The sequence below is a fragment of the Linepithema humile genome, chromosome 6 (assembly GCF_040581485.1).
Source record: "Linepithema humile isolate Giens D197 chromosome 6, Lhum_UNIL_v1.0, whole genome shotgun sequence".
Lineage (NCBI taxonomy): Eukaryota > Metazoa > Arthropoda > Insecta > Hymenoptera > Formicidae > Linepithema > Linepithema humile.
Window position 1 is genome coordinate 23,491,074 of NC_090133.1, and position 27,366 is coordinate 23,518,439.

Consider the following 27,366-nt stretch of genomic DNA (forward strand, 5'->3'; position numbering starts at 1 on the left):
AGGTTTAGATAAATTACGTTTGAATGAGATTTCGATAAATTTAAGACGGCAGTAGTGCTGGACGGATCAAGTATTATGTCTAAAAACTTGTGGTGTGTTTTGTTGATGGTATTTTCGCACAGTTTTTAAATTATACCACAAATTTTGAAACAAGATACGCTGTAGATTTTACATTAAAAAAGGAATACATAAAACATGTAAAAAGGGAACATAAAACAGCTAATTTAAAATCATCTTTGGTGTCATAATAAAAGCAATCAAAAAATTTTTTTTAAATATAATTTCATAAATTAAACTTTATAGATTTATTAATTTATATTTGCATTTTAAGTGTTTTCATTTTTGTAATAATATCCGTGGTGTTGAAAAAGTAAAAATAAAAATGTGTAAAGCGGGATTGGATTGTGTAAAGAATTGTTACAAACGATGTGTTTGCGATTCAATATGTATATGTATATGTATATTTTTAAAAGTTTTCAGACTAGTCATAAATAAAAGATTAAATACAAATAAGAAGAATAAGACTCTCATAACATTCAGTACTCACGATACTATTTACCGCTCGATTTTAACTCTCGATAATGATTCATTTATCGTTAGGTTTTGACAAAACATCGATGCTTGCTCTTACAATTAGCTAGTATGATCTGCTACTGTTTACATAAACATTCTATCAGCTTCTAGAAGGTTCCTTGTGAAACGATCTATTGCTTCAACGATTTTGCAAAAGAAGAAATAAACATTATAAACTTCGAATCTGCAAGCGGCGATTTCTATGTATATGTATATCATATATCACATATTTTAGGTTTGATATATTATATATTTAAGAATTAATTTATTAATTTATTTAGAGATTTTTTTTACACATAATAATATACATGTACTTTTCTTATATAAATTGATTAAAAAATTTGTAACATTTTTGATAGATTCTCGTGTTAATATTATCGTCTATTTTATAATAGTAATTGTTAAACAAAATGTGTTCACATTGTATCAATTATTCGTATATAAAAATAGCAATACGATAAAACACCTCGTCATATATATTATATATAGATTAATGAAAAATTCAAGTAAATTTAGTAATTGCAAAATCTCGTATATGCATCATGAATTTTAGTAGCAGAACATTTATAAAATATCATATTATAGTAGCAGATCTTATTATAAAAGGTAGATTTGTAAGAAATTTAAAAAATCCAGTTGTTTCAGAATCTCGAGCGCCGCACGTCATAAAAGTCAGTAGAAACAGATAGCAACTAGTCAGGCAACAATAAGAGAGAAAATTAAATGGAATACCGTGACAGGGATTTTGATTGCGTTTGATGATTCCATTAAAATCAAATGTTAAATTGACATTGGATGTGATGTTTCACGTGTAACCATTTCCCTGAGACGAGTAACGAAAGCAGAGAACAGGATTTGGATTTCTGTCGCTGGTCTTGTTATATTTTCGTAAGAAATTTGCACAGAGGTACATACAACAGTAATTATAATCATCATAGGAATAACTGTGTGTTTTATATAATAAGTTATATATATATTTATATGTATATATATATATATATGTAAAATTAGTTAGGGTAAATTGCATTCTCATGATAGATCGTGAATGGGGCGAGTTTTTATACGGCAAGTGCATCGGCGAGTTAGATGTGCAACGACGTCGCGTGACATGCGGCGGCTTGATTCGGTCCAGACGATTGCCAAGCGGAAGTGATAGGTTTCTTTATTTTTTTCTTCTTCCATTTGATTCTTTGTTTTTCTACTTTTCTTTGGTACTTTGTGAACGTGAAAATGATTAAATTCGAACACGAATTATGATTAATCGTTTGATACAATCGATCAAACGACGAAAACGCACAACCGAATCATCAACTCATTTCTTTCTTATGCCTATGTTCTTCTTCCTTTCATTTTGTGTCCATGAGCCGGTCGACGCACTGATTTCGAGCTTCGAAATATCTTTACGAGCAACGACTACGTCGCGAATGGCACGATCAGTGAAGGATGATGATATATTTCGTAGAACGATGCGAATAATTGAAAATTGGCGTCGAAAGCCGCACGCCGCGCGATGGAAAAATAGTCCTGGAGGAACGGAACGGTCCAATAAACGATTCGACTCTGCTGGATCTCGTCCATTGCGAAATCAATCGTAGATGCGTTCCCATTTCGGCGGCCGGTCGACGATCCTTAGACGATCGAGTAGATCCGCGATCGAAACGCAGCAGACGTTCCCCAGCATTTCTTCCTCTTCCTCCTACTTGTCTTCCTCCTCTTCATTCTCCTACTCTTTTTCGTAATCTCTGCCTAAGATTTTTCTTATTGCGAATAAATGACCGACTCCTCTCCTCCTCGGTTTGTATGTACGCTTCCTTCTTCTTCTGCTGCCCTTCCTCCGCTCTGGTCCTGATTACATGATTATGCACTTGCCTTTCTCGGCCCAGGGATTGTTCTTCTTGTCGGGCGCGTGTATCAGTGGATCATTCTTCTCGTTCTCTTCCACGTACTCCCGCATCCTGTCAAGAAAAAGAAGAGGATCAGCCGTATGTCGGTTTCGCGTAATGCTGAAATTGCAGCCTAGCAGCATGCGTTACTACTCTAACGGCTTACCTAAGAATAATGGCGCAATAAATATGCGATTGTAATGCATTCTACTAGAATTCATTCTTTACTTCATGTTATTTTACTTTTAGAACTTGTTACAATTATAACTATTAAATGTGTAAAAATTATTTTTCTCGCTAATTAACTAATTAAATCGTATTATTTTTTATCCATTTGTTGAATAAAAAAATATCTATAAGATTAAAATACTTCATAAAAAATATTTTATTTAATATTTATTTTACTTTCAACATTGTATACATGACACACGACAATGGCCGGTGCATTACTCGCGCTCGAAAATCACGACAGGATCTGGCGCGCATTTTCCAGGATCTTCTGAAGAATGTCCTGCGAAGTGTTATGTTACCTTCAATTTACTAGATCGCTAGATAAGTTTGCACCTTCGCATGCGGAGCGACAGCCGGCCGGCCGCGTTTATGGCCGCTCGCGAGCCAGCCAGCCAACCAGGTTGTTTCAACGCGAAGAAGTCGGTGAAAGGGACTTTGGTTCGAACTCGCGCGCCCGATTTTGCGTTCAAGGAGAGTCGTGCGCAAGCGGCCGGCAACGGCACGAAGCTTTCGGACTTTGTTGTTGCTAAACGTTCGTCAAAGAAATATCCACGGAATTCTTTCCCGCGGGATATGACAGCTCTGTTAGCTACATGCACAGAGTTTAACTTTCACTGTATTTTGTTGCATAATTGTACAATTTATTAAAAATACTTAACATTGTTACTTAACCCTCAGGCGTACACGCGCTTCGTTCCTGTAGAAAATATGCAGCATTTATCTCAAATAATAATAGTAGCACCTATGTGAATGGATAGCGAGGTCAGCACGCCAAGATTACTTTGTAATTCTACTTATTTTTCAATAAATGTGTTGAAAAACATTTCTTATTTATCTTTCGACCAATTTTTATTAAAATCACACTGTATACAAATTGTATAGACTCAGAAGATTTAAATTGCACTTACTTTTAAAATAGATTTAAAAAAATTTCTTTAATATAAGAGAAAGTATGCGGCTCCTTACATACAATCTGCATAGCAGGTAGAGGAATATTTTCTTCGAATCATCTTCTTGATTCATTATACCGTTATAAGTAAATTTTTTTCGTTAACAATATAATCGCACCTCGTGCTTGATTGGTATTGATTTATCAGAGTTCGTGCGGGAATCGCGAACTTTCACTTATCAGGGTCCGTCGCGCAATTTTTAAACGAGGGTGAACGACCTTCCTCGGCACCCGTGTCGTAATGTAACCGATTCACGATTCTGCGATGCCTATTATTTATCGGCTGTCGTTTATATAATGAACGACAGTCGTCGGAATCGGAGCGATCCCCACCGCGATGTCAAATAAGTGCCGTCGAGCAAATCTGTCGCAGGAATAAATGCGATTCTGTTCAGTTCACGCTCGAAATCATGGTTTGTCTCACTTTCGTGTCTATCTTTATAGCCTGCCCAATGGATGTCACAATTTAACGCACGAAGATTGAGTGAAACTACCGGTTGACAAAAATATCGGGGATATTCCAGTATTTCCAGTCCCACTAAACATTTACGCTGTCAATATTATATTTACGCCGTGAAATTCTCAGAAAGAGGCACCCATGTTAACAACACAATCTTTATATTCCTTAAAACTGATTAGTTTTGGATTAATAAATATATAATTTTTGATACAATAAAAATTGTCTGATTTTACGACATTGCTAGTTTTAAAATAAAATTCCAAAAAAATATATATTCAATTAAAATAAAACACGATATTTTTTCTCTTCAAATTCTACTTACATATAAATTCAATTGCCGAGGTATATTTAATTTTAAAACTGCAATAAAAAATACGATAAGCAGTGGCTACAATTTTCCTTTTTTACATAAAAGCTTAATTTTATTAACGTATAAATGAAAGCTTATCCATTAAGTTAATTTTAATATAAAATGTTTACATTTATAATTTTAGTGTAATTAACTTTAATAAATCTTAATTACAACGTATTGCAAATTAATTAAGATCGCCATAACGTGTTGTGAAAATAAGAGCGTAACGGAAGAATACGACCCACATTGCATACCGATGAATGCAACAGGCAAGAGGCGTTGAGTACAGCCGAGTTTAAAGGAGGTCATCCTAAATTCAGGAACCGAGAAAACGCCGCCGCCAGCCGGCGTCTATATTTTGCGCGTGGCAATTTTGATCCGTCCTGCTGGGCTCGGCCGGGTTCGATTTCTTAATTAAACCGGAATTCGACTGTTAACGAGAAGCCGTCGTGTCGCATCGCTAATGAACGATCCAATACTTCCCGTGCGGGAAGTAGGCGCCGACCTGTGTTCCGGCGTGTGCTCCCGCTTGCGGAACGAAGCGGAACCGTACGCGTTTTAACGGCGCGACGGCCGGTTCCCGCCGCGATTTTCGAGGCGAATCGCGCGCGAAAGCAAAAAGTTTCCGCGGTCTCGAGAGACTTCTCGGATCGGTGAAAGGCAGCGGCTCCCGTCCCTCCGCGTTTCCCCGCCATCCTTTCTTTTTATCCCTCGCCGATCGACCTAATCTCGCGCCCCGATAATACAATACGTTTCCACCCGCTTCCTGATCCTTCTCTTTCCTTTCGTCGCGCTGATGTAATGACGGATCTTGCGAAACGCCATGGCGCAAGTGATTAGAGATGCTCGCTTTTTGTCCGATTGCGGCCAATTTATTTATTTTAATCTCGCAATAATTCGGTAATCGTGAGCCGAAACACGACACACGAAGGATGCACTGCTCGTCGAACTGTCGCAAATATAAAAATAATCCTTGTACGTTTTTATCTTTTCTTTTTACATCCTTTCGTTTATGCGTGAGAAAATCGCGAAGCTAAGAGACCGATCGCCGCGATCGGGACTGCCGCGGCCTAATTAGATCATCAATTATCGTTGCTTTGAGTCATCGTAATCGTTCCCGCCTTAGATTTGCTGTCCTCGTATCGCGTCGCGCATATATTTGCGTTTCATACTATGTGTCTTTCTGAAAGTGATCGTGCCGCGAAAATGCGATTAACGCGGGCGCGCACTGTCCAAGGAGATCCTGTCCCTCCATATAATACGGGGACACGAGCATAATTCAGCCTTGACTGTGTCGGCAGTCTGCGCGACTGCGACCACACATTATATATTGCTTCGTAGATGTGTGAGATGACTTATCTGGGAAAGGAGAGGACTTATTCAGCTTCGAGTTATACGCGATCGAGAGCAGTGCTACACCGGAACACACTAACGTCATAATCAGAAGTGTGTTTCAGTTTACATAATTTTAATTTTGACAGGTAATTTATTGTCATTTTGCGTGTAAGAATAAAAATTGTGTACTTATTAAAGGAATAATTCTTTGACAAATATAATTAATTAATAAATGTAAAACAATATTTTAATTTTATTATTGATAAAATATTGTCTATTTGTGTGTATAATAGCCAAATGTGTGTTATAAATGCACATCGCGTTTCTTTTATTTTTTAAATTTGGAAAGACAATTGTAATATTAATAAAATGTTCGCTACAAATATTTTTAAATGCCGTATTTTTTGTCAAATTTTTTCACGTAATTAAGCAAAATTGTGTTAGTATGTAAAAATTAAATACTTTTTTTTAATTTTATTAACATTATTTTCTATCGAGGTGAATGATTTGTTGAAGCAGGTATAATTGAACCTTGAATAACTACATGGTTATAACATTACGTAGGTTTATACACGAATCCATTTACTTGCGAAGAATTTTATGATTACGCACCAGTGAAAATTACATTGTCGATTATTAAGGAACTAGGAACTACCACTATTAAATAGCTTTCGCGTAATGTATCTTATACATAAATATTTAAAATGTTCCAAGAAACTTGTACCAAGTCGACACTCATGCTATAAAAACTAAATGCAAACTACTTCGAGATTATTTAACGAAATTTAATGAGGTTGCTTCATAATGATGTTTCTTGTTTATTGTGCGCACTTAAATTATATTAAAAATAAATAGCAATTATTTTTTGAGGGATTAAAATAAATCACAATAAAATGCACTTAAAGGAAAATTGAGTTGTGGTGTTTTATAAATAAATATAACATTAAGGTGATCTTCAAGCCAAATATTAAGGATACATATCAATACATATGCACATGCTATCGGCAATTATAATAAATAAATATATACAATATTATAATAATATCAACAAGATTAATATACATAAACAATACATTTTAAATAATTATTAATAAATAAAAAAATTAATTTAAGATTCAAATGTAACGGTATCATAAATATAATAATAAAAAAGTCTAAAATAATATAAAGTCTACAATAAAATAATAAAACCCAGTCTAATTTTCAATATCTGACAACAACTTTATTTTAAATTCGCCGATGAATCCATGATCAGTGGAAATTGCAAGATTTCTAGGACATTTCTGACGAGAGAATGGTCGACGTCTTACTAGATACTCAGAGGAGTTCGCAAATAATATGCAAGCAGGAACAACGATAAACAGCTAAACGGGTGCAAGTGACGATTCGGCTGGTGCCGCAATGCACTTACGCCGCGATGCTTTTTGACAGGGGCCACCGTTCCATGGACGCCTGGTACTTCATGTTCTCGATCTGCTTCTTCAGTGCGTCCTTGTCCATGGTGGCGAGTACACTGGGATCCATGGTTACAGCCGCACCCCCCTTGTCGCAATCGGGAGCGGAATAGCGCGTGCGCCTCCACGGGAAAATCAATAAGACGGCTGAGAAAGCGCTATCGGGTGTACTACCTGTAACGCGAACGCGATGTCTCATCGAGAATGAGGGAAAGAGGAAACACGATCTCGCGAAAGTATCCGAGAGGTCATCACAGTAAACTGCAATATATCGTTCGTGAAACACGAGTGCAAATCGATCAGAGTCATTTGACGTGAATGATCGCGTCAAATAAGAACGTAATGACAAATATAGAAGAAGTATATGGCTAGTTAAATTTATGCAGTATATTTGCATACCTGGGTTATTGAACCGAGTTATAAAAATAATAAAATGTCCTTTAATCTTTAAATCGCAATTAAATCTCTCTTTGATTCTTCTGCTTTTCGGTCCTCAATAATGAAGACAACGAGATGTATTATCTTTCTTTTTTAATTTATTCCTTCAATTGAAAGATAGAAACATATTAATTTTAAAGAATTAATTTTTTATATTTTGTAATTATCTATGTACATTTCTATTTTGTTTATTTTTATTTAATGATGATTCTAGTTTTTTAACGTTGTTTTTTAATATACTTTATATATATATTTTATGATAATATTCAACGTTCTTAGAAATAATCGTTAGTATAAAAATAAATCTTGTGACCTCATTTCTTTCATCGCAATATTAATTTATTAACTCGATTAATCACAAACACACAATTTACACGTTTGCATTGTCATTAAAAATTATTAATTTAATCTTAATAACATAGCGTATAATCATCTATTAATTATAATCTTTAATAAATCGTAACGGTATGCGATACAACTTCAGTAACAATGGAAATATGTCAATTGTATTTTCATAATGAATGAAGTAGATTAATATATATCGCGACGAAAGAGATTATAAGATTTTTTTATACTGCTAATTATTTTCAGAGATGAACAATACTACGAAACATGTTATAGTGTTCGATTACGATCTCATATTTATGATTTATGAGGATTCGCTGATTCAGAAGTTAATTTCGCAGAAGAAAACGTTTGCCGTGGAGCACTCGAGATCATCTATTCCACCGTCCTTTACAAGGATTCCGCAATGCTGTTCCCCGTTATAATTGTCAGGCTGATTAGGTATCCACTTTGAATAACCTGCAGTTTCCAACGGTTCATCCATAATTGTGCTCCAATCGCCCTCATCGTATATATCGTGTATACCACAAGCCATCCCTGAGTTTCTTTATTCTCATCCAACAAGCGAAGCAGAATTTTTTCCTCTGAATTGGAGTTAATGATAGCCAAGTGACCTACGTTGACAGGTCAATTCACGTTAAACCGATAAAGTTAGGCGATTTTACTGTTATTAAGAATTAATATTAATTCGTTAATAGTTAATTTCTAAGAATTAATATTAATTCTTAGAAATTAACTATTAATGACACAAAAACGTGAGTAACACTTATTTGTGTTCATTTTTGCGCATCTAATTTAATCGAACCTTCCATATACTTTTGGCAATTTATAGTAAGTATTATTGATGTTAAAAACGTTGTTAGTTGTAGAAATGAGACATTCAATGTAATTTCTGTTAAGAACTCACCTCCTTCTTGGATGCAAATTTTACGAGCCTTGTACCATGGCAATTTGCGATTATGAAATTTATGAGCACCAATGCCAGGTGTGATGAGAAAATCGTTTTCTGCTTTTTCTATGAGATTGACACCATTTTGTGTTTTCCATTGTTGCGGACCATAGACGTAAATAATTTGTTGTGGAGTCAAATTTCCATTTATTCCTAATAATTTGCCTGAAGCTGTAGAAAAGTATTTATATTTTACAGCAAATTGGAATATATTTATATATTAGAATATTTAATAGTTAATTTTAATAAATTTATAAAACAGTTACTTCTCTTTAGTTCTTTAATAAAAGTGACATGCTGAGGAATCTGTTTAACAAAATATTATAGCAGTAATTATAATTAATACATTTTTTTAATAATTAACCAATTAAAAAAATATTTCTATATTATACGGTTCAATATTTTTAAATTTATTAAACAAAGAAAAGAAACACAATATAATGAAAAAAAGATATTTGATTCAATATCCAATATAATGACAGAATTAAATTGTCGGTATAAACATTTATGCGCAATCTCAATTTTCGTTAAACTATCAAAATAAAATATTGCAATTATTTTTTTATTGATTTACCTGTATTAATCACCGTATCAGTTTCTGAGACTTTGGATGCCTTACAATATGTTGTTGTTATATACAAAAACATCACCAACGTATATTGCCACATAATTATTAAGTTATTATGCTAACAGTGCGACTCAGAAACAAATGTTTCAAATTAAGAGACACATGCTTTTATATATTACACGATAAGATAAAATGCTGTCATCGGCGGGGAAGTACAAGATTGTCCTCTTAACAGGATATTCCCGTGATCAGGCGCCGCGGAAATGGGGGGGGGGGGGCAGAGAGGGTGACCACGTAGAGATAATTCAGGGGGGCTACGCCCCCTTGAAATTATTCTGTTTTCTTCAGATTTCATGACCGAAAATATTGAGCATTAAATATTTACATCAAAGGTGGAAAAATGAGTTATTTTTCTTTTCTTTCTTTCTTCTTTTTTTTCTTTTTCCTTTTTTTTGACTATTTACTCGTTTAATTGAAGTACACTATATAACGAAGAAAATTAAGCGCATTAAGTTAATTAGAGCAAAAAATCTGTGCATATTTTTCGCACATTTAACCCACCCACTGAGTGGCCTATTATATGGTGTTTAAATAGAGTTACATACATATACATATATATATTATGAATGTATTATGTATCCCCTTTATAAATTTTGCCCCTTCAGATGAAAAATACCGCGGCGCCTGCTCGTGATATTAATTTGATATTATTGTAATCAACAAAAACACACACATATGTATATGGATAACATAAAAATAAAAAAAAATTCTATTTGTATAATATGTAATTTTGTATTTTCCAATAATGATGTTAATGTTTTTTACGCAGTAAATTTTTACGCAATGTAAAAACATTGTGATATGGTGAAATTTAATTACAACTTCTACAAACAAATATTTAATTTACGTGAATCAAAACAGCGTATTGCCCGACAAAAAATAGATTTATTTTAAAACTGATTTATTTAAAAAATCCAAAATTATTTATTGCACAATCCAATATGTATTTTGATATGTTTACAAAAGTTGCAGATGTAACTTTTTTCAGTGAAAACTTTTTTAAATCTTATCTGACTTTAAATTATCCATTGTACGTCTTTTCATTTATGTTCTTTAACACGTGCATTATGAAAAATGTTATAATACAAACATATTATAAGTGATGTCGTCTAGCCTCTATAATTGTGTCTTTTACGCTAGAAAATATATTTTATTATAGAAACGCGTTTTCCGTTAGCCATCGGTATATTGTACTTTTGATACATGTTTATGTGCTATTATTTTGGCAGGTGGATCAAACTCAAGGTTCGATCGGACAGAAAGTCGTGATTGAGCCGAGTAGTTGTTTTGATGCGCGATAGCGAGAAAAATAGAGTCCGAGAAGTAAATAACGATTAAGTAGACGTGACGCACGGTTGCGTGATTCTTATATCGAAATACATCTGTAATAAATCATTTCTTTCGTTAATTAAACATAAAATAAAAGCTCTTGATTTTATTGATCTAAGATTCACATTCCACTGACCCCATATTACTACATATTTATCAATTTAATAACAGGAAGCAAATTATAGCAACAGGATTTTCGCTAGGACTCCCAACATCACACATTTTATCATAAAAAATGGACTTTATTGATTTAAAGCAATTCTTATTTTAAAATTGTTCCGCCCGGTATTCTTCCTGAATCTCCTCTTCTTCTCAGTCCTTTTTGCAGTCCTTCAAAGCACTCATGTGGATTCACGACACAAATACGAAAATCGCACGATATTTTAAACGAAACTTTTGACGCAAACTTTATCATTCGGACAAAATAAAACTCAAATATCATCGCACGGATTACACGCTCAACACTACCGCGTCCGTATAACAAACGATGGATAGAGTAAAATAAAAAACTATGAGAAATGATAAAGCACTATTGGAAAGGACATCTCGCGGAACGATCTACCTTGTACGAGATGTCAATGTGCGCATAATAAGGATGCAAAAAATATATCAAGGTCCAAATCGAAATCGGAATTGGCACGACTTTATCCTTGATATGTTTATTACACTTTTATGGTTTGCACGGCGACACCTCGTACAGAGCAAATTGTTCCATATTAGCGCGTTATCCTCCTCAATAATGCTATCCTTATTATTTCCTGTAATTTTCAATCTCATTCTTTTTATCGTTACTTGTTACGGACGCGGCAGTGTCGAATGCGTAATCCGTACGACGATATTTCCGTTTCACTTTGTCCGAATGATAAAGTACGTATCAGGAGTGCCGTTTAAAACATCATACAATTTATCATATTCGCGTCGAAAATGTGTGTGAGTGCCTTAAAGGACTGTAAGAAAAATTGAGAAGAGGAAGAAACTCAGGAAAAACGTCGGGTGTCGGCGAAGCAGCTTTAAGGTAAGTAATTATTCATTTGTTATTTATTATTTACAAAATATTTCACGTAAAATATTATTATGTAATATTATGCACATAGAAACTTTAAAATATTCAGTAAAAAGTTACAACTTTTAATATTTATAGTTATTAAGTAAAAATATTCGATTCTTTTATTAAATATTTGCATTAAAAAAACGAGTAAAAGTTTATGTACATAAATAATTATTTGTTAAATAACTATTTTAAACGCTGTTATAATTTGAATGTACTTTGTATTTTACAGATAAACTTGTAAACAATTCCGTTGTTGCGTATCGCGTCGGTTAATTTGTTTTATTTTAATATTATTAAAAGAATAGATTTAAAAATAATGTAAAATATACAGAGTGTTTCTTCAGACTTCTTCTACAATTTGCAATTTCTTATATCTAACTAATTCTCCGTTATATAATAACAGTAACAATTTTAGGATTGTTTTATGCTCAGATCGATTTGCAATCGCATTACAATTGTTTAATTGACTAGAAACTGTGAAAAATATATTGTGGAATGAATCGAAGTATACTACTCACCTCGTCGACGAACAGAGAAATTCTGCGGTGAGGTGTCCGGTTAGCGGGTTTCGCGATTTGCTTACTGAAGCCTTGAAAAATCTGAACAATCTAATTTAACGGTAATTTTTACATAGATACCTCCACAATCGTCCTCATATGCGTCTACATACACTTACCTATATAGAAATAAACGCACGGTTGAATTTAAATCAATGCGAATGTATGTCTCTGATAACCGATTTTTATATATGTAAAATTAAAACATAATTAAATTTAAAAATCGTATATAAAAAAATAAATCTATTTCTATTTGTAAGACATCACAGCAAAATTTGCATTGACAAAGTTTGCATGATTAATCAGCATCACAGTGATTTACATTTAATAACGATAAGTACTTTTTTATTTTATTTATTAGTTGCAAGGCATATGTATTTATTTTATAATTAGAATTATATTGCACTGTGTTATGTGATTAAATATGTACACTGTTTTTATTCTCATAATTCACAATTTGTGAATGTAGCACATGTTGTATATAGCACAAAATAGCAGTATTGTTTGTCGGCAGTGTAGAAAAAGAAATTTGACTATGTAGTTTCAAGTCTGAAATAAATGCAGATAGCAGTATCAATCAAGAATCAATAAGCTATCCCGTGGAGGGATAGCAGGTCTCAGGCTTTTCTTTACTCCGGCTAGCTGATAGCATATGCCATCTACCAGCAGCGACTGAGTTTTACTTGAGCTACTAAAATGTCGCTAACGCAGGTCTCTAATGTCAAAATATTTATTGTCAAAGTTAAATTTTTAAAAATTTTGTAAAATATATAGTAAATGTTTTCATAAAAATAAATCAGTTACATCTATAATAACATTCTTAATAATTTTATATATTGATTTATATTAAAAGATATTCATAAAAGTTAAAAAATAGAATTAGTAGAAAATAACATTTAAAATAGTGTTTTCTATAAAGAAAATTAATTTGAGAACATAAATTTACTTAATTTAACAAAATAATTAAAATTCCAATTATTTAGAACTGAATATGTATATTAACATTTAAATAATAAAAAAAATTCATTACAATTAGTATAGCTGATTTCAAGTTATTGTTGTTACTACAATATTTTCATATAAATTGATTAAAAATTAATTTTTATATCAGCATGCAGCATGTGCAAATGCACATACGTGCGTAAATAAAATTTAAAACCTTCATCGTTTATTCAAAGATAATCCTCGTTTTAAAATAATATATATTGCTATCTTTATATATTATATATAGACAAGTCGCGTAACATTTATTATTCTCTTTATCAGTGTATTAATTTTTCTATCTTTATATATCAATGTGCACGCGCTGTATGCCGACTCAAAAATAAGTTTTTAATTAATTTACATAAAAACATTGTAATAGCAAAAATAATTTAGTTATGCGCAATCAATTTTTTATTATTAAAATGCTAATTTACACATTTTGTGATAAACATTTGTTTATATAATTTCAACATCAACTCAAGGCAAGAGTTTGGGTGTACTAGAAACTAGTAGAATTATTTGCACAAATGTGGACAATGCGGAATTTAATTAAATAATCCCGCGCGCTTGGTCGCGCGCATATCTCGTCGTGCTCTAAGCAACAACGTAAACCTACGTAAGTAGTTATGCCCGTTTTAGCGCAGCCGCGGCCACGAAATGCGCGGCGCCGTCGCTCGCAAATGTGGTGGGAGGTGAGCTTGCGAGAGAGCGTGCGTCTACGTCAGGAAAAGCTCCGAGCTTATTGGTCCCGGTCCATTGTTGCGTATTGATTGCTGCGGAGCAGTGGTATGGTCGTCGGGACACTCGGTCGTCCTCGTCGTCGTCGTCGTCGTCGTGGCCGTCGGTGGTGCTCAGCCGATTAGGTTAAGAGGAGCGGGCGTGCGGCCACAGATAGAGAAAAATAGTCCGCATCGTAGTCGCGTGATTTCCTCGCGTTTCATCGCGTACGCGCTCGCGAGCCGTGTTTATTACATCCACATTCTATATGCACAATTATATTATAAAAAAGGAAAAGTAAAACGGAAAAAGATATAAGTCTACATAAATAAATATAAGAACACATAAACGGCGGAAAAACGAAAGCATCCGTCGTGCATATTTGTGTACTCGTACACGCGCGCGTATGTAATACGCGACAGTGGTGTCAGTGGGTTGTTTTTTTCCTATTGTTTTCTGTTGCTCCGATTCTCTTTCTCCGATTGGAACCGATACCTGCGGAATCAACGGCGGCGGCAGTAGCTGCCGCCGAGCTTGGTGAGGATAAATCGCGGTGCGATTTTTCGCCAAAAGGACGGATCCACGGCTGATTACTGATAACTGGAACAGGAAACGTAGTGCGTTCGCCAAGGACGAGAACGTCAAATTTGGATTGGTGGTGCTCGTGTACTCAACGGAAATATCGACACGCGTCTATATCTGACTAAACTCGTGGAGGAGAACGTATTCTCGGTCGGACTATGCGTCGCCAGGACGACAGTGATCGCTGTGACTGAGTGATCCTCGGAGGAAGGCGCTTACGAAAGAAGGAAGCATTTTCGGAGCAAGTGGATACAGACATATAAAAGAAACTCGGAGAAACGAGCGTAAGAGAGTGAGAGAACAAAAAGGGAGAGTGCGAGAGGGGGTGAAAGAGAGATTGAGAGGGTGAGAGTGCGCGCGAGAGAGAGAGAGAGAGAGAGGGAGAGAGAGAGAGAGAGAGAGGGAGAGAGAGAAAGAGGGGGAGAGAGATAGAGATAGAGAGAAGGACAGATTCGGAGCGCCAGCGGGTGTGCGTGGCAGGAGAGAGGAGAGAAAAAGAGAGAAAAAGAAAGATTTCGGTTCTCCAGCCAGCGCGCGCTGACAAAAGCTCGTGGTTACTGGTGCCGCGAGGACGCGAAAGCGGACCGTGCACGGGTCCTTGTAGCGCGTCGCGCACCCCCGGAGGCGGCGCGAAATTATGAAGCGTATAAAGTGCGCCCTACTAGCTGCCGCAGCTGCCGTTGATTGTGATAGCCGCCGGTGAATGTGTGATCCGGGGGCAGCAGAGATCCGCCGGGATGACGACCGAAGGGACGACCGAGCAGCCCCCGGTAGACGACTGCCTCAAGGAGCGGAAATGGTGGTGCTTCCTGCTGTCGAGCATCTTCACCTTCCTCGCCGGGCTGCTGATCGTGCTCCTCTGGCGTGCGTTCGCCTTCCTCTGCTGTCGCAAGGAGCCCGAACTATCTCCAAATGACCCGAAGCAGAAGGAACAGAAGACGGCCCGCCAGGGCAAGGAGTTCGAGGGGACTTTTATGACCGAGGCCAAGGACTGGGCCGGCGAGCTGATTTCCGGACAGACCACCACTGGACGTATCCTGGTGAGTGTGCAGTTTTTATCCTGTTACGATTACTAAGCTATCTCCTGCGCGTTAAAGCCGTTCTCGACGTACGAGGTAGCAACGATAGAAGTACTTGGCATATATTATGCTACGTAATATTTATCATGTTTTTAAAATTATCGATTTTAAAGGTAAATTGATTTTTACACAGTGGCGTGACCTACATATGTTGTACATGTATTCTTCATTCCTGAATGAACTTTATTAGAGATTACTGCGGTATTGAATTAATAATAATTACAATATCATTAAAATAATAATTTATTATATATAAAAATCCGTGGAAAAATATATATATAATATTTTTTATTTGAATTTTTCAAAAATTTAGTACATATATTATATTTGTTTTCTGTTTCTTATTATTCTTTCTTATTATCACCTGTGTATCTCACAGATATCTTAATTTCGAGCTCTACCATATTTTCTCTCTCGATTCTTTATGTTGAATTTTAATGGAACACAATACGTCACAGAAGAACAACAGGTTCTCCTTCTGTACATAAAAATATTATTTTTGAGTGGACTATTAAAAGACAAATATAAAAAGGAATTTTCTCATATGTAGAATAATGTTTATATCCGTTAGCATTTATAAGAATTTAATATTAATTTCTAAATTATGTATTTTAAATTTCCAACTGTTAATGTAATTACAAGTAAAAATTTTGATTAAAAATTTAATTCGAATTCGAAGCTTATTGCAGCAAAATTACATTTATCAAATTTGATAATACTTTTCCGTCATAATATTATTAAATTTCCGTAATCGCACTTCTAGGAAATAAATACGATTCGGCTAAATAGATCGTACGCCGGAAAAATGATTTCAAGGAAAATCCGATAAGAGCGTTGAGAGAGAATACAAATTAAAACTGTTCCGCGCGGATTCGTGCCAGTCACGATACGCCATTACCGAAAATTTGGGTCGGCATTAAATTGTCCTTTAAATCTGATTCAGTTTCAAAGTTCGATCTTGATCTAACTCTATCGAATGATACGACGGCAAAAATTTCGTCGGAGACTTGTTCCCGTTCGTACCATGCGGCGCGATATCCTTCACCGGAACACGAAAATTGGCGTCGCGCGTCCCGGACGTGCCACAGGGTGAGAACTGTTAGCGAAACGTGTATACACGTAGACTCGCGGCCACTTACACGTGTACGCGCGCGTGCGCCCACACGAGATTTCTAGCCTCGAGCTCGTACAAGAGTCGGTACGTGGCCGGTGACCCAGTTTTCGTTCGTGGAACCAGACACGGCGTTGGTCTCGAAGTAGAGGGGTGATTTCTACGCAGTGCGTGTTCCATCCCCGAAGTGTGTTTTCCTTGCCATTATGTCTAATCTAGGTTTTTTTTCCTGCCAATCCCCAATCGGATTCTTTGAAAGGCCCTAGGAATGCGAGCAAATTTGTTCCTCGAATAGCTACCCTTCGGCCATCTTCTTTTTATACCCTCGGAGAATACTTCTTGCACCCTAGCTCACGCTCCTAACTACGTTAAGTCGGGCGAGAAGGCTGCGCCCAATTTACGAATAGCTTTATTCAAATTTTATAGCCAGCCCGTAAGGGGCTCGCGTCCTATCGGGAGTATAAATCGGGAAGATGTAGCGACGGTACGATTTACGCTCGCGATGTTATGTTAGAATAGTTTTCAGGGGTTACGATGAGGAAACAATATGACTCTCGTAATTCTGCCGCTCGCTGAAGAAGAATGAATTTGGGGATAAAACTCGAAAGAGCGAGATTATTGGATTTTGTGCTTGTCCCGCATTTTTCATTGACGTAAAGATATCGATATTACGTCCTTGTGCAAACTTGGCCTGCTTGCCGAGTCAGACGACAGATTGCAGTTGATCATGCAAGATCGAATCGCAAAGTTTGAGCAATTACAATTCTGGCTGCAAATAAGAGAAACTCCGCTATATCTCCGATCTCGGATTTCAATCGCAACTAATAACAAAACTCACCGATAGTGAGATTCATTTGATAAATATAATAATGAAACTTTAATATTCTGTATATTAAATAGTTCGTAACTCTTGCTTGTTTAGTAATCAGATTATAACTTATAAATTGCGATCTGAAATCATAAACTGTGCAAAAGTCGATTCTTCCTTTGATTCTAAACTGCAGTTTGTCGACTTTAATTCTTTAATTGCAAATTTTTTTCGAAGCGCAATAGATTAAATTGTTAAAAAATAATCGCGTTTGACGAACAATTTTTAATTCTCTCACTTTATAGGAGAGATGTTAATCATTATCACTTCATAACAAAGACTATGCGACCGAATATTGTGCGAAACTTTCTCACTGGTCAACATATCTACTCTGTAACATTTTACATTATAGTCCCTTTAATGAAGTCTGTTTCACAGCTCCGGTAACAGAGTTTGCGTTATGCCATAATGATAATGTCATAAAGAAGATTCGTTATAACTGAACCGACGCCAAATTTGTTGCAAAACTGTGGAGGAACTAATCTTTATTTTCTGAATTTATTTCTGCAATATATAAATTGATGATAATTATTTTTGCTTTTTCGAATCTTACTTTCCAATTTTCACTTGCAAAATGTAAGCTTAAAATGTAAAATAGAAAACAAAACAGAAAATAAAAAAAGTATAAGATTGCTTTTTATAAATTTGAATAAGATTTAGTTGAAATAATTAGTGTGTTGCAAACGTTAAAGAAGAACATATATTTTTTTACGGAATAGTGTAATCCATCAATTAATTAAATTTTTATGAAAAATTATGCAAAAGTGTTAAATATAGTACTGATTGCTAAAATTAGGTAAATGTTAAATACAGAATATTTTAAAATATTAGTTATGTTTCGAGAGACAGTGCTTGCTATATTCTTATGGAAGTGACAAGATTTATACGTTTTTGAACGATATTAAAATGCTGACAATGGCTTTCGTGTAATTCTAGATAAGATCAAGTACCATCGTGATTATCGAGATACGATTCATATGCTAATTGAGCGATATAAATTTTGGTCGCACATATTCGTGGAAGTTTGACGACATAAACCATCTTTAGTATAATTTTTGGCACCTGATCGTGACACGCGCTGGCGCTATTGAAACTAAACTTGTCACGACCTCGGGTCGCACGAGATTAGAAGCAATTTCCAGCTTTATTTTAGTAGGCGCAAGAAATTATAAAGATGCGACATTACTTCGCTCTACATTACTTCGCTTAGAGATATTACTTTCGCAAGAAGATCATAATAAATCATTCCTGCTACATAATGCTATTTTTCTACCGCTTGAGTTAACGATAACTGTCTCTACAACCTTCTCATTAACGTCACATTTCATATTCAAACATTTTTACTCGATTATATTAAGTTCTAGCTTTCTTGCGCGAGAACTCGTTACGCTTGCGGGCAACATAAAACTGTTTCTTTGTGGTATATCAGCTTTGATTTTTTTGGCGCTGTCACGTGAATAGTAAAGACAGATATCCATGTTAGATACTTGTTTAGAAGCCAAAAACTCCTCGAATATTTAAGCTGATCGCCAACTTTTTATCTCATTGACTGTGCGCATACATCGCTCGCATACATCGTCCGACACGCGTTAGCAGCAAGAACTTTTTAAACTGGACTTTGTCCGATAGTTCTTAATGCAGCTCGCACATAAATGAAACGTAGAAATATAATGGTAGGAATTTATAGTAGAAATTATATTTCTCGGGTATGGTAGAGTAATAGCGTTTGTGGAAAAATCAAACAAATGATCAGGTGGTAGACAGCAATATGAATTATGTATTCATGATTCTCGTTTACGTGATGCACGGTCTACTTCGGAGTTATACGCTGTGTTGTTTTTATATTACGAGTTAATGTCTTCAGTTTGTCCCAATTTAAGCGCGGCGTACTCCAGTTGACACTTTATTTATCATGGAATATGCGGTATAAAGACTCAAGCAAATGAATTACAAATGAGATTACTTTATATATAATTCAGTAATAATTATTATTTTTGTTTCGTGCAAAATATACTGTGTGTTTATGTTAAATCATTTTAATTTAAATCGTATATATATTTTAATTTATCAGATTATTTTAATTACACACAAAATATTACATGCAAACGCAAAATTCAATATTTTTATTACAACAAATAGCATGAATGATAAAAGATAAAAAGTAAGCTAATCTGTCAAGAGAATTTCTTTTCTCTATATCTTTTTGTCATCTGTTTGTGTATAATATAATAAAATATAATTTAATAAATTTATCTTGTGTTTTGTAATATGATCGATGAAATACTTCCATTATTCAGAGGTCTTGAAATAGTTACAAGTAAATCCACGAATATCGAAAATAGAAAAGAAAGCCAATAAATTTAAAATCTCTTTGTAACAGTATAATACTTACATGTTTCATATTTTACGTTTGGTTCGCATACATTTCGATTTGTCGTGCGCGCATAAATATATGTTACGAATAACACAGATATATCTGTTATCGAAAGATGCGGTAAAAGACGTTCATCGTAATGTTGCTTGTTAAAATACTGTCGCTTGTTAAAATGCATGCGCAGTATTCTGCAAAGGAAATAGGATAGTAGGTCACGATAACATCAATACTTTGGAGCTAGAACAACTAATGTCATTTTGCAGCTCGAGGTAGAAGAATCCTACCAGGACATTAATATTTCCTTCTCTCAGTTTTTATTAATAACACTAGTGATTCTTCTAAAATATTAATATGTACTTATAGTTCGTCAATATTTGTACATAAGTAAACAATATTTCAAGGTTTTAACATTAGACAATGTCGAGAATTATCGTTTTTAATCGTTAATATTTGAAATGATAATTATAGTAGCTTTATACCATAAAGATATTGTTAAACGTTTCTCAACAATTAAATTAAAATTAATTATGTATGTTAGTCACAATTCGTTACAAGATTCATTCTTCAAACTCCATTTAATATCTAAACCAATTTCGTAAAATCGGCTCCTAACGTATCAATTTGGTACGCTTACTTTCATCGATGAAAATGGGTAACGAAGCGGAATTGCTAGGAAAGTCAGAATATCACGAAATTACGTCATTGCGAACATTGCACGCAAATAGAAAGAGATAAAAAAGCGGAAAAAAGATAAGAAAACAGAAGGGAACAACAACATTGAAATGTATCCGCACGATCTAATGTGCAAAAAAATTGCGAAACAATTATTTTCGGCGATTGAATGCTTGTCGATCTATCTCTAAAAAATTCACCGCGTTGACATGGGAGATAAGTCCGCGATCGCGTCACATCGGTGCACTTTAGCCATCAATAACGTTGACATTTACCTTCGCGGTAACCGCACGCGGAGATAACATTATCCACGATAAAAGTTACTTCAGCGTGGACGCGATGTAATGCGGGCGAACCATCGGGCGTTGGTCATGCTGTTGTCGTCGAGTAACTGTATCGGTTCTCAAGTTTGTGTCTCACTTCCGTTGAAGCTCACCGAGTTACAGGACAACTGATGTCGTCTTGCCTGAACGCGGGTATGTTTAATTCAGCACTACAAAGATACGATCGATATCCCAGCCGTATGTTTATGTATATACGTATATACAGAATATCTTAGGTACCTCTCGTAGTTTCTTCCGTATACGATTCCTCTGATGAATTTTACATCGATCTTTTTATAAAAATAAAGGACATGATTGCTTTTGAATTAGAAGCAATTGAAAATTTTATACATATTTAGCTTCAAGAGTAATCAGGTTAAGGAAACATTTATTTTATAATTATAATTATAATTAATGTCAAGTAAACGTTATTTTAATAAAATTTTTATGTAAAGATTGATTAAATAACTCTCTTTTTTTTTTGGCAAAAAAATTAAAATAACGAACAGCATTAAACTATTATGGAAGCGAATAAATGTAATCAAATTCCATTGAAGAAAAGTCGATTACAAATTGACGAAAAAGTCCGCAGTTACAGTTTAATTGCACTTAAAGCTGAGATATTCTGTGTGCAACTATGTATTACTGAAATGAAACTTCCACATTTTACTGAGGTCACGGACAGTATACTAGCTATTTTTTTTCTTGTGTTAAGCGTTAGAAAGGAATGTCACGCTCGTATTATAGCTGAGAACGTTTCACGCTCGCGGAATTTGGCACGCTAAACTTTTTCCGGAGAGGAATGAAATAGTTAACACAAAAGTTCGAGGATGCGATATCGATATTGAAAAATTTCAGAGAGCAAAGTTCCATTCTTAATATTTTCTGAAAATCCATAATTCGAAATCTTTTTTCATTTGAACGCAGTTGTATAAAAGTCTAAAATAGATTGTTAATATCAAGAGAAAATATGCATAAAGACATTATTTAGCCAGCATATTATGAATGCCAGCATAAATAAAATGTAAAAATTATTTGGAAAAAATATCAATAATTTGACAATGAGGTAATTTCATGTAACATCGTGCAATGAAATCTAGTTATATTTGTGGTGTCAAATAATAATGATAACAGTATTGATTGCAGACATTTTTGTCGAGATATCAGAAAAAGTATCCAACTGACAATAAAGAGAGAAATTGTTTTTCCGACTGCCCACTCTCGAACTGCTGAATTATTTCTTTGAATCTCGTTTCGTGCTGTTTTTGCTTTATACATATATATATATATATATATATATATATATATATACTTATATATATATGTATATAGTTACAGGATCAATTGTCTTTTTATATACTCGTTCCTAACTTAGAATGGCCGAGATACATGAACATGTATGCGAAGAGCACATAAAGAGAATCCTCGAGACGATACGTTTTTTGGACTCGATAAAAGATGATTTTTGGAATAGAATCAAAGAAAACGAACAGAAATAGTATTTCTTTGTATTGAGGCCTGGGAAATCGAAAATCATTTTAATATGCGCGTTATAAACATAAATTTGTTAATTAAAATAACATAATATAAGAATAAAAAATTTTATATCATAATCGAGTAAGATGTGCGAAGCCAGAATTGCGACACCAAGCCGACAAGGCGAGTCTTATTTCTCGCATTAGGACTTATTGAGTTACAGAATATCCGTCGCAGCCGTCTCGCAAGGTACTCATTGTTATATTTAATTCAGCATGACCAACCTACCTGGCGCGATCGATACACCAAGTGTCGCAAAACGAAACCGCCAGGCCAAGCAGTTTTTTTTTCAGGTTGAGTGAAGAGCTTCTATCATATCAGTGCGACGGCGCGAGGAGCGGAAGGAAAAGGAGTTTCACAGAACATTCATCTATTTCTGTCGGAGCAAGGACGACGTCTAGCTATAATTCGTTTTGCGATATAAAAAATGTACGATTGCAAAAAATATTCCTTTTCCTGTAGCTATAAAATTTCAAATGCATGAGCATTTTTAATTATAATGTAAATTATATAATATTGCGATTGTTTCATAAAATATATTATTAGATTAAACATTGATATTGAAATCCAAGAGACTGCAAACACCGCGCGCCGTCTCATCGGATGTCGCGCCTCACCCAGTCTCGTTAGAAAGCGGCTGTACCGCGGTTTTGCATTAGAAGGTCGGGTGGCGCATTAAATACATCCGCTTCCGACACATTTAAACGTATGTGCATTCAACATTGATTCCTGAACTAAGACAAGATTAACTAGAAAATCCTTGTAATTGCTTGGCTAACCGTAGAGTTACTCCAGGTTTAACTCTAACTAAAACTACAGTACAAGGATCGGTCCTCCCCTCCGCGTCGTATAACAGCGGCACCGTTATCATTCGAATATATCCGGGCGGCTCTCATATCCGAGGGAAATGGGTAATTATTGATAAGATGCGCGCAATGGCGGATCTAATTTCGGTTTGGGCATCCGACGATACTAAATTTCTGGAAGACGGCGCCCTCCGATCTTTTGAAGAGTGCGACGCTAGGCTAACGTGACACTCGCGCATTTCGACGCATGTAAAATTAAACCGACCTGCAATACGTAGACGCAGATCATAATCCACATGCATGATCGTGTAACCTTGCGTTATGCAGCTGTCAAGTGACGCGCTTAGGGGCTCTCGGCTCGCTCGTACTTTCAGATTTTGGCATCCGCTGAACGGTCGCGTACGTAGATCAGGTTCGGACCTGAATTCCCGACACGCAGCGAACGAGTTCGTAAATGTTCGAACGATCCGTGTAAAAATACTACTGACCCATGATGGATCGAACGCATTGAATTATTCATATTCAATCGGATATTGTTTAATACCGAGCGAGAAAAATCAAAAGAAAGAATAAACATTTGTACGATTAAAGAATCTAAAATTTCTATTTTACAAAAAAAGGTAGATAAATTTTTATCCGTTTTTTTTTTGTTTGTAAACTTAGAGAAAGTGGAAAATCTGATTTTTATCCGTATTCCTTTTATGCATAAATATTTTCAACGCCTCGTGGCTATCAAAATCGATAATCTGCTGTGATAAAACTACGGATGTTATTTCAGTATAGCGTTGCGCGTGTTAACCGATTTTAGCAAGATAGAAAACGTGATCATATAGAAATATAATATGGAAAGTAAGTTAAATATGCGCTGTCGCGCAGTAATGTTCATGCGCTGTAACTTAGGTAAACAACCATATCGATTTTCAAGTAAGCACTGCATTGCTCGCTTATCGCTTTAGGAGTTGATCGTCTGTGGAACTGATGGTAATGTACAAACTCGCCAGTTAGTTAACTTCTTCATTGTGCGATAAATTGAATGCTTCTAACGCGCACAAACAATGCACATTATGGTTATGTCAAACAGTAGTAGCTGAAGTTTACCGAATTTCTTAGCAAAATTATAATTAGTATCTGAGAATTCCAATAATTTCCAAAGCAGTATTTTTTTGTATATTAAAAAGTCATATTTGCAATAAATCCCTCATATTTTCTTTGATCAAGAGCAGTAAATGTTTTCTTGTTCTTTATTCATAGAAGCTGAGCTTACAAATTTAATGCAAAGACAGTCGCATTTATTCTATTGTCGCAAAGTAGCAACATCGTCTAAGTAGCAAAATAGTTTCTCTCGCGTGTCTGTACAACACGATTATTGGCGAAGTACGTGGCGCAAAACAAGAAATGAGATTTCTACAGCTCTCCTCGAGTCGTTTGGAGGTGAAGTATTCGCTAGAATTACGTGAGAGTAGTCTTGAAAAAAGCGGTAGAACGGTCGGTAAAAAAAAAAAAAAAAAAAACCAAAAAAGTAGCGTAATATAAAAAAACCAAAAAGATAAAAAAGGAAAGAACACCGAGACAACGGTGGATCGTGACACAACAGCCTTCATTCACGTCGTGTTGCGCACGGTGAGACGCATGTCCGTCCGTCGAAACTGGGTTACAGCTGTTGTACGTGATATCCGGTGCTTCGCGAAATTGGGTTTCCATGCGCTTTTCCGCAATTTAAACCATCGTCACGGAAGGTCATGACGTCGTAAAAAAGAGAATTAGATCGTCAATGTTTATACATGCGCACATGTTTATTATCATCTGATGATGATTGGTAGGTTGATAGGTTGAGTAAAACAAAAAATAAGAGTAACAAATAGTAACAAAAGTAGAAGAAAGGTGATAATTATAATAATTATCATAGTGTTTGATAAAAGATATTCTAGATATAGAAGAGATAAGATTTCAGAATAAACAAATGGAATAAATAATATTAATAAAAATGCTAGTTGTAAGAATAATATACAAACGACTCCGCAAAAAACTCGCGATGATCTCGAACGCTAATGGTTTTGAATTCGTAGCCGGTTCATGTAATATTATTCTTCTCGCTTAGCAGAAGTCGATCGGTTACGCCCGGACATTTCAAAATGCCTATTGCTTGCCTCACGTACACAAATCATTGTGTACTGTTTGTGTTTTGCGTTCAAATCCTCTTGAATAACACGATACATAATAAAACATATAATACGCGTTCTCTCACATTATAATATTCCTAGAAAGAAAATGATATGTGCCAAAATTTGACGTTCCGTTTTAATAATTTGATCAAAGCTGGAGATAAAGGTATCCGTGTATCGAGAATTCGCGTTATAAATTTGTTCAGAGCGAGAATAATAGAAGAGTTATAAAATATTATTTTACATTATTCTATATGTAACGCGTATTCTCAAATAATACTACGAATTCACCGATCAATATTATCTCACAGATACGTTTACCGTCGTTCCGATATCGCTTAAGTCAAACGCAAATATCAAGCATAAAAATATATCAGTATCAACGGCACTTTAAATCCAGCCATTTGTCACGACAAATTATTACTTTTGATGTCCTTTTTCCAACGAAATGTGAGCACAAAATGCTTTAATCGATACTTGCGTGTAAACCTACTTTTAATTTACCGCCCAGCTATCCTGCTTGACTGCACTCGGTTTTAAATTCCCTCTCCACTCCTCCGTATGGGATGTCGTTCGCAGCTGCATGCCGCGTTGCGAAAATGGTAAAATTGGAGTATGCGAAATCGAATCGAACTGTGATTTAATATATCGTTAGTCGTTCTTGTAAGCGGAATCCATATTCTTGCACTGCCCCACATTTTTTTTCATAACCGAATTCACAAAGGCGGAACAATGCGCGTCCCCGGCCCGCTATGCGAACGTTCAATTGATCGTCACGGTAACCAGTGAGCCAGTATTGCATAGTTGCAAAAAATCCGCAGTATCCTTTTTTGATGAGCTTCAGAATGCACATTAGTTTCGGCGACCTGTATCGCTATATACGTACGCTGTAATTAGCTACGTAAAATATGGTATAAAAATAATGTGTTATGTTTAACATTGCATATAAATTCATTAAATTGTTAAGTAACTTTCAACAATAAATAAAAAGCAAAACTGCAATTCGTAACAATAAGAGAGTAGAAATTATTTATATATACAAAGGTATTTTATTAAAAAACATGTTAAAATATTAATAAATTTTGTTGCGAAATTATATACTAAAAGAGAATTAGCACGCGGAATGCCGCAGAGGCCGTTATTGCGACTGTTCTAATTAACTGAAACTAATTAATTTCATACATTATCTAAATCGCAATTTATTTCTACACATCTGCTTTTATTACTGAAGATTCCACATTTTGCACTGTATTATCGTATGTTATTTTATCGTCTAATAATAGGGAAACATATGTCATATATCACTGTTCTGTTCGACAACTCGCGAAATCTGCAGAAAACGCAGTCACTTCGTAAATATTTCTCGCCATTACGTCGTCATCGACGAAAGCTTGCATGGCGATAGTAAGCTGGAGAATTTTCGCAAAACAGGAAGCTATATGCACTCAGCTACGTGCGAAGCACGTCGAGCGAAGCCACGCAACACTAATAGCACGGCTGTCGGTGCTAATGGCTGTCGCAACGCGGCTATCTAAGGTGCCTTTGAACGTTGTATAGACGCCCAGCGTCTCGCTCTCTATGCGGAAGCGATGACGAAGATGACCGCAACAACCACGAC

The 27,366-nt window shown here is 35.2% G+C and overlaps 2 protein-coding genes, 1 long non-coding RNA gene and 1 pseudogene across 14 annotated transcripts in view; 2 read left to right on the forward strand and 2 right to left on the reverse strand.

The window, feature by feature from the left end:
* Positions 1 to 431: 431 nt before the first annotated feature.
* Ggamma30A (guanine nucleotide-binding protein subunit gamma-e) lies at positions 432 to 12,513 on the reverse strand. The gene is made up of 3 exons (XM_012376080.2): positions 12,496 to 12,513; positions 7,195 to 7,411; positions 432 to 2,528 (listed from the first exon to the last, which is right to left on the reverse strand). Exons 2-3 carry the CDS (start codon positions 7,305 to 7,307, stop codon positions 2,423 to 2,425), a joined length of 219 nt encoding a protein of 72 aa, XP_012231503.2. The 5' UTR covers positions 7,308 to 7,411; positions 12,496 to 12,513; the 3' UTR covers positions 432 to 2,422.
* On the reverse strand, positions 8,105 to 10,979 carry LOC105677449 (hemolymph lipopolysaccharide-binding protein-like; annotated as a pseudogene).
* A 1,689-nt stretch (positions 12,514 to 14,202) lies between the features above and the next one.
* Positions 14,203 to 27,366, forward strand: part of slo (calcium-activated potassium channel slo) — a 93,320-nt gene continuing 80,156 nt past the window's right edge. For 4 of the 11 annotated variants that reach the window (XM_012375691.2, XM_067356695.1, XM_012375817.2 and 1 more), the window contains exon 1: positions 14,205 to 15,857. In XM_012375691.2, the coding sequence (XP_012231114.1) occupies positions 15,555 to 15,857 (303 nt within the window). In that variant the 5' untranslated portion in view covers positions 14,205 to 15,554. Of the gene's footprint in view, positions 15,858 to 27,366 lie in introns of all 11 variants that reach the window. The other 7 variants (XM_067356700.1, XM_012375598.2, XM_067356693.1 and 4 more) reach the window with 4 other exon arrangements.
* LOC137000387 (uncharacterized) lies at positions 15,872 to 26,763 on the forward strand. 2 transcript variants are annotated; one of them, XR_010890640.1, is made up of 2 exons: positions 15,872 to 21,397; positions 23,074 to 26,763. It is a non-coding gene; the product is annotated as an uncharacterized lncRNA (long non-coding RNA). The 2 variants fall into 2 exon arrangements; XR_010890639.1 differs by lacking the exon at positions 15,872 to 21,397 and adding an exon at positions 21,406 to 22,969.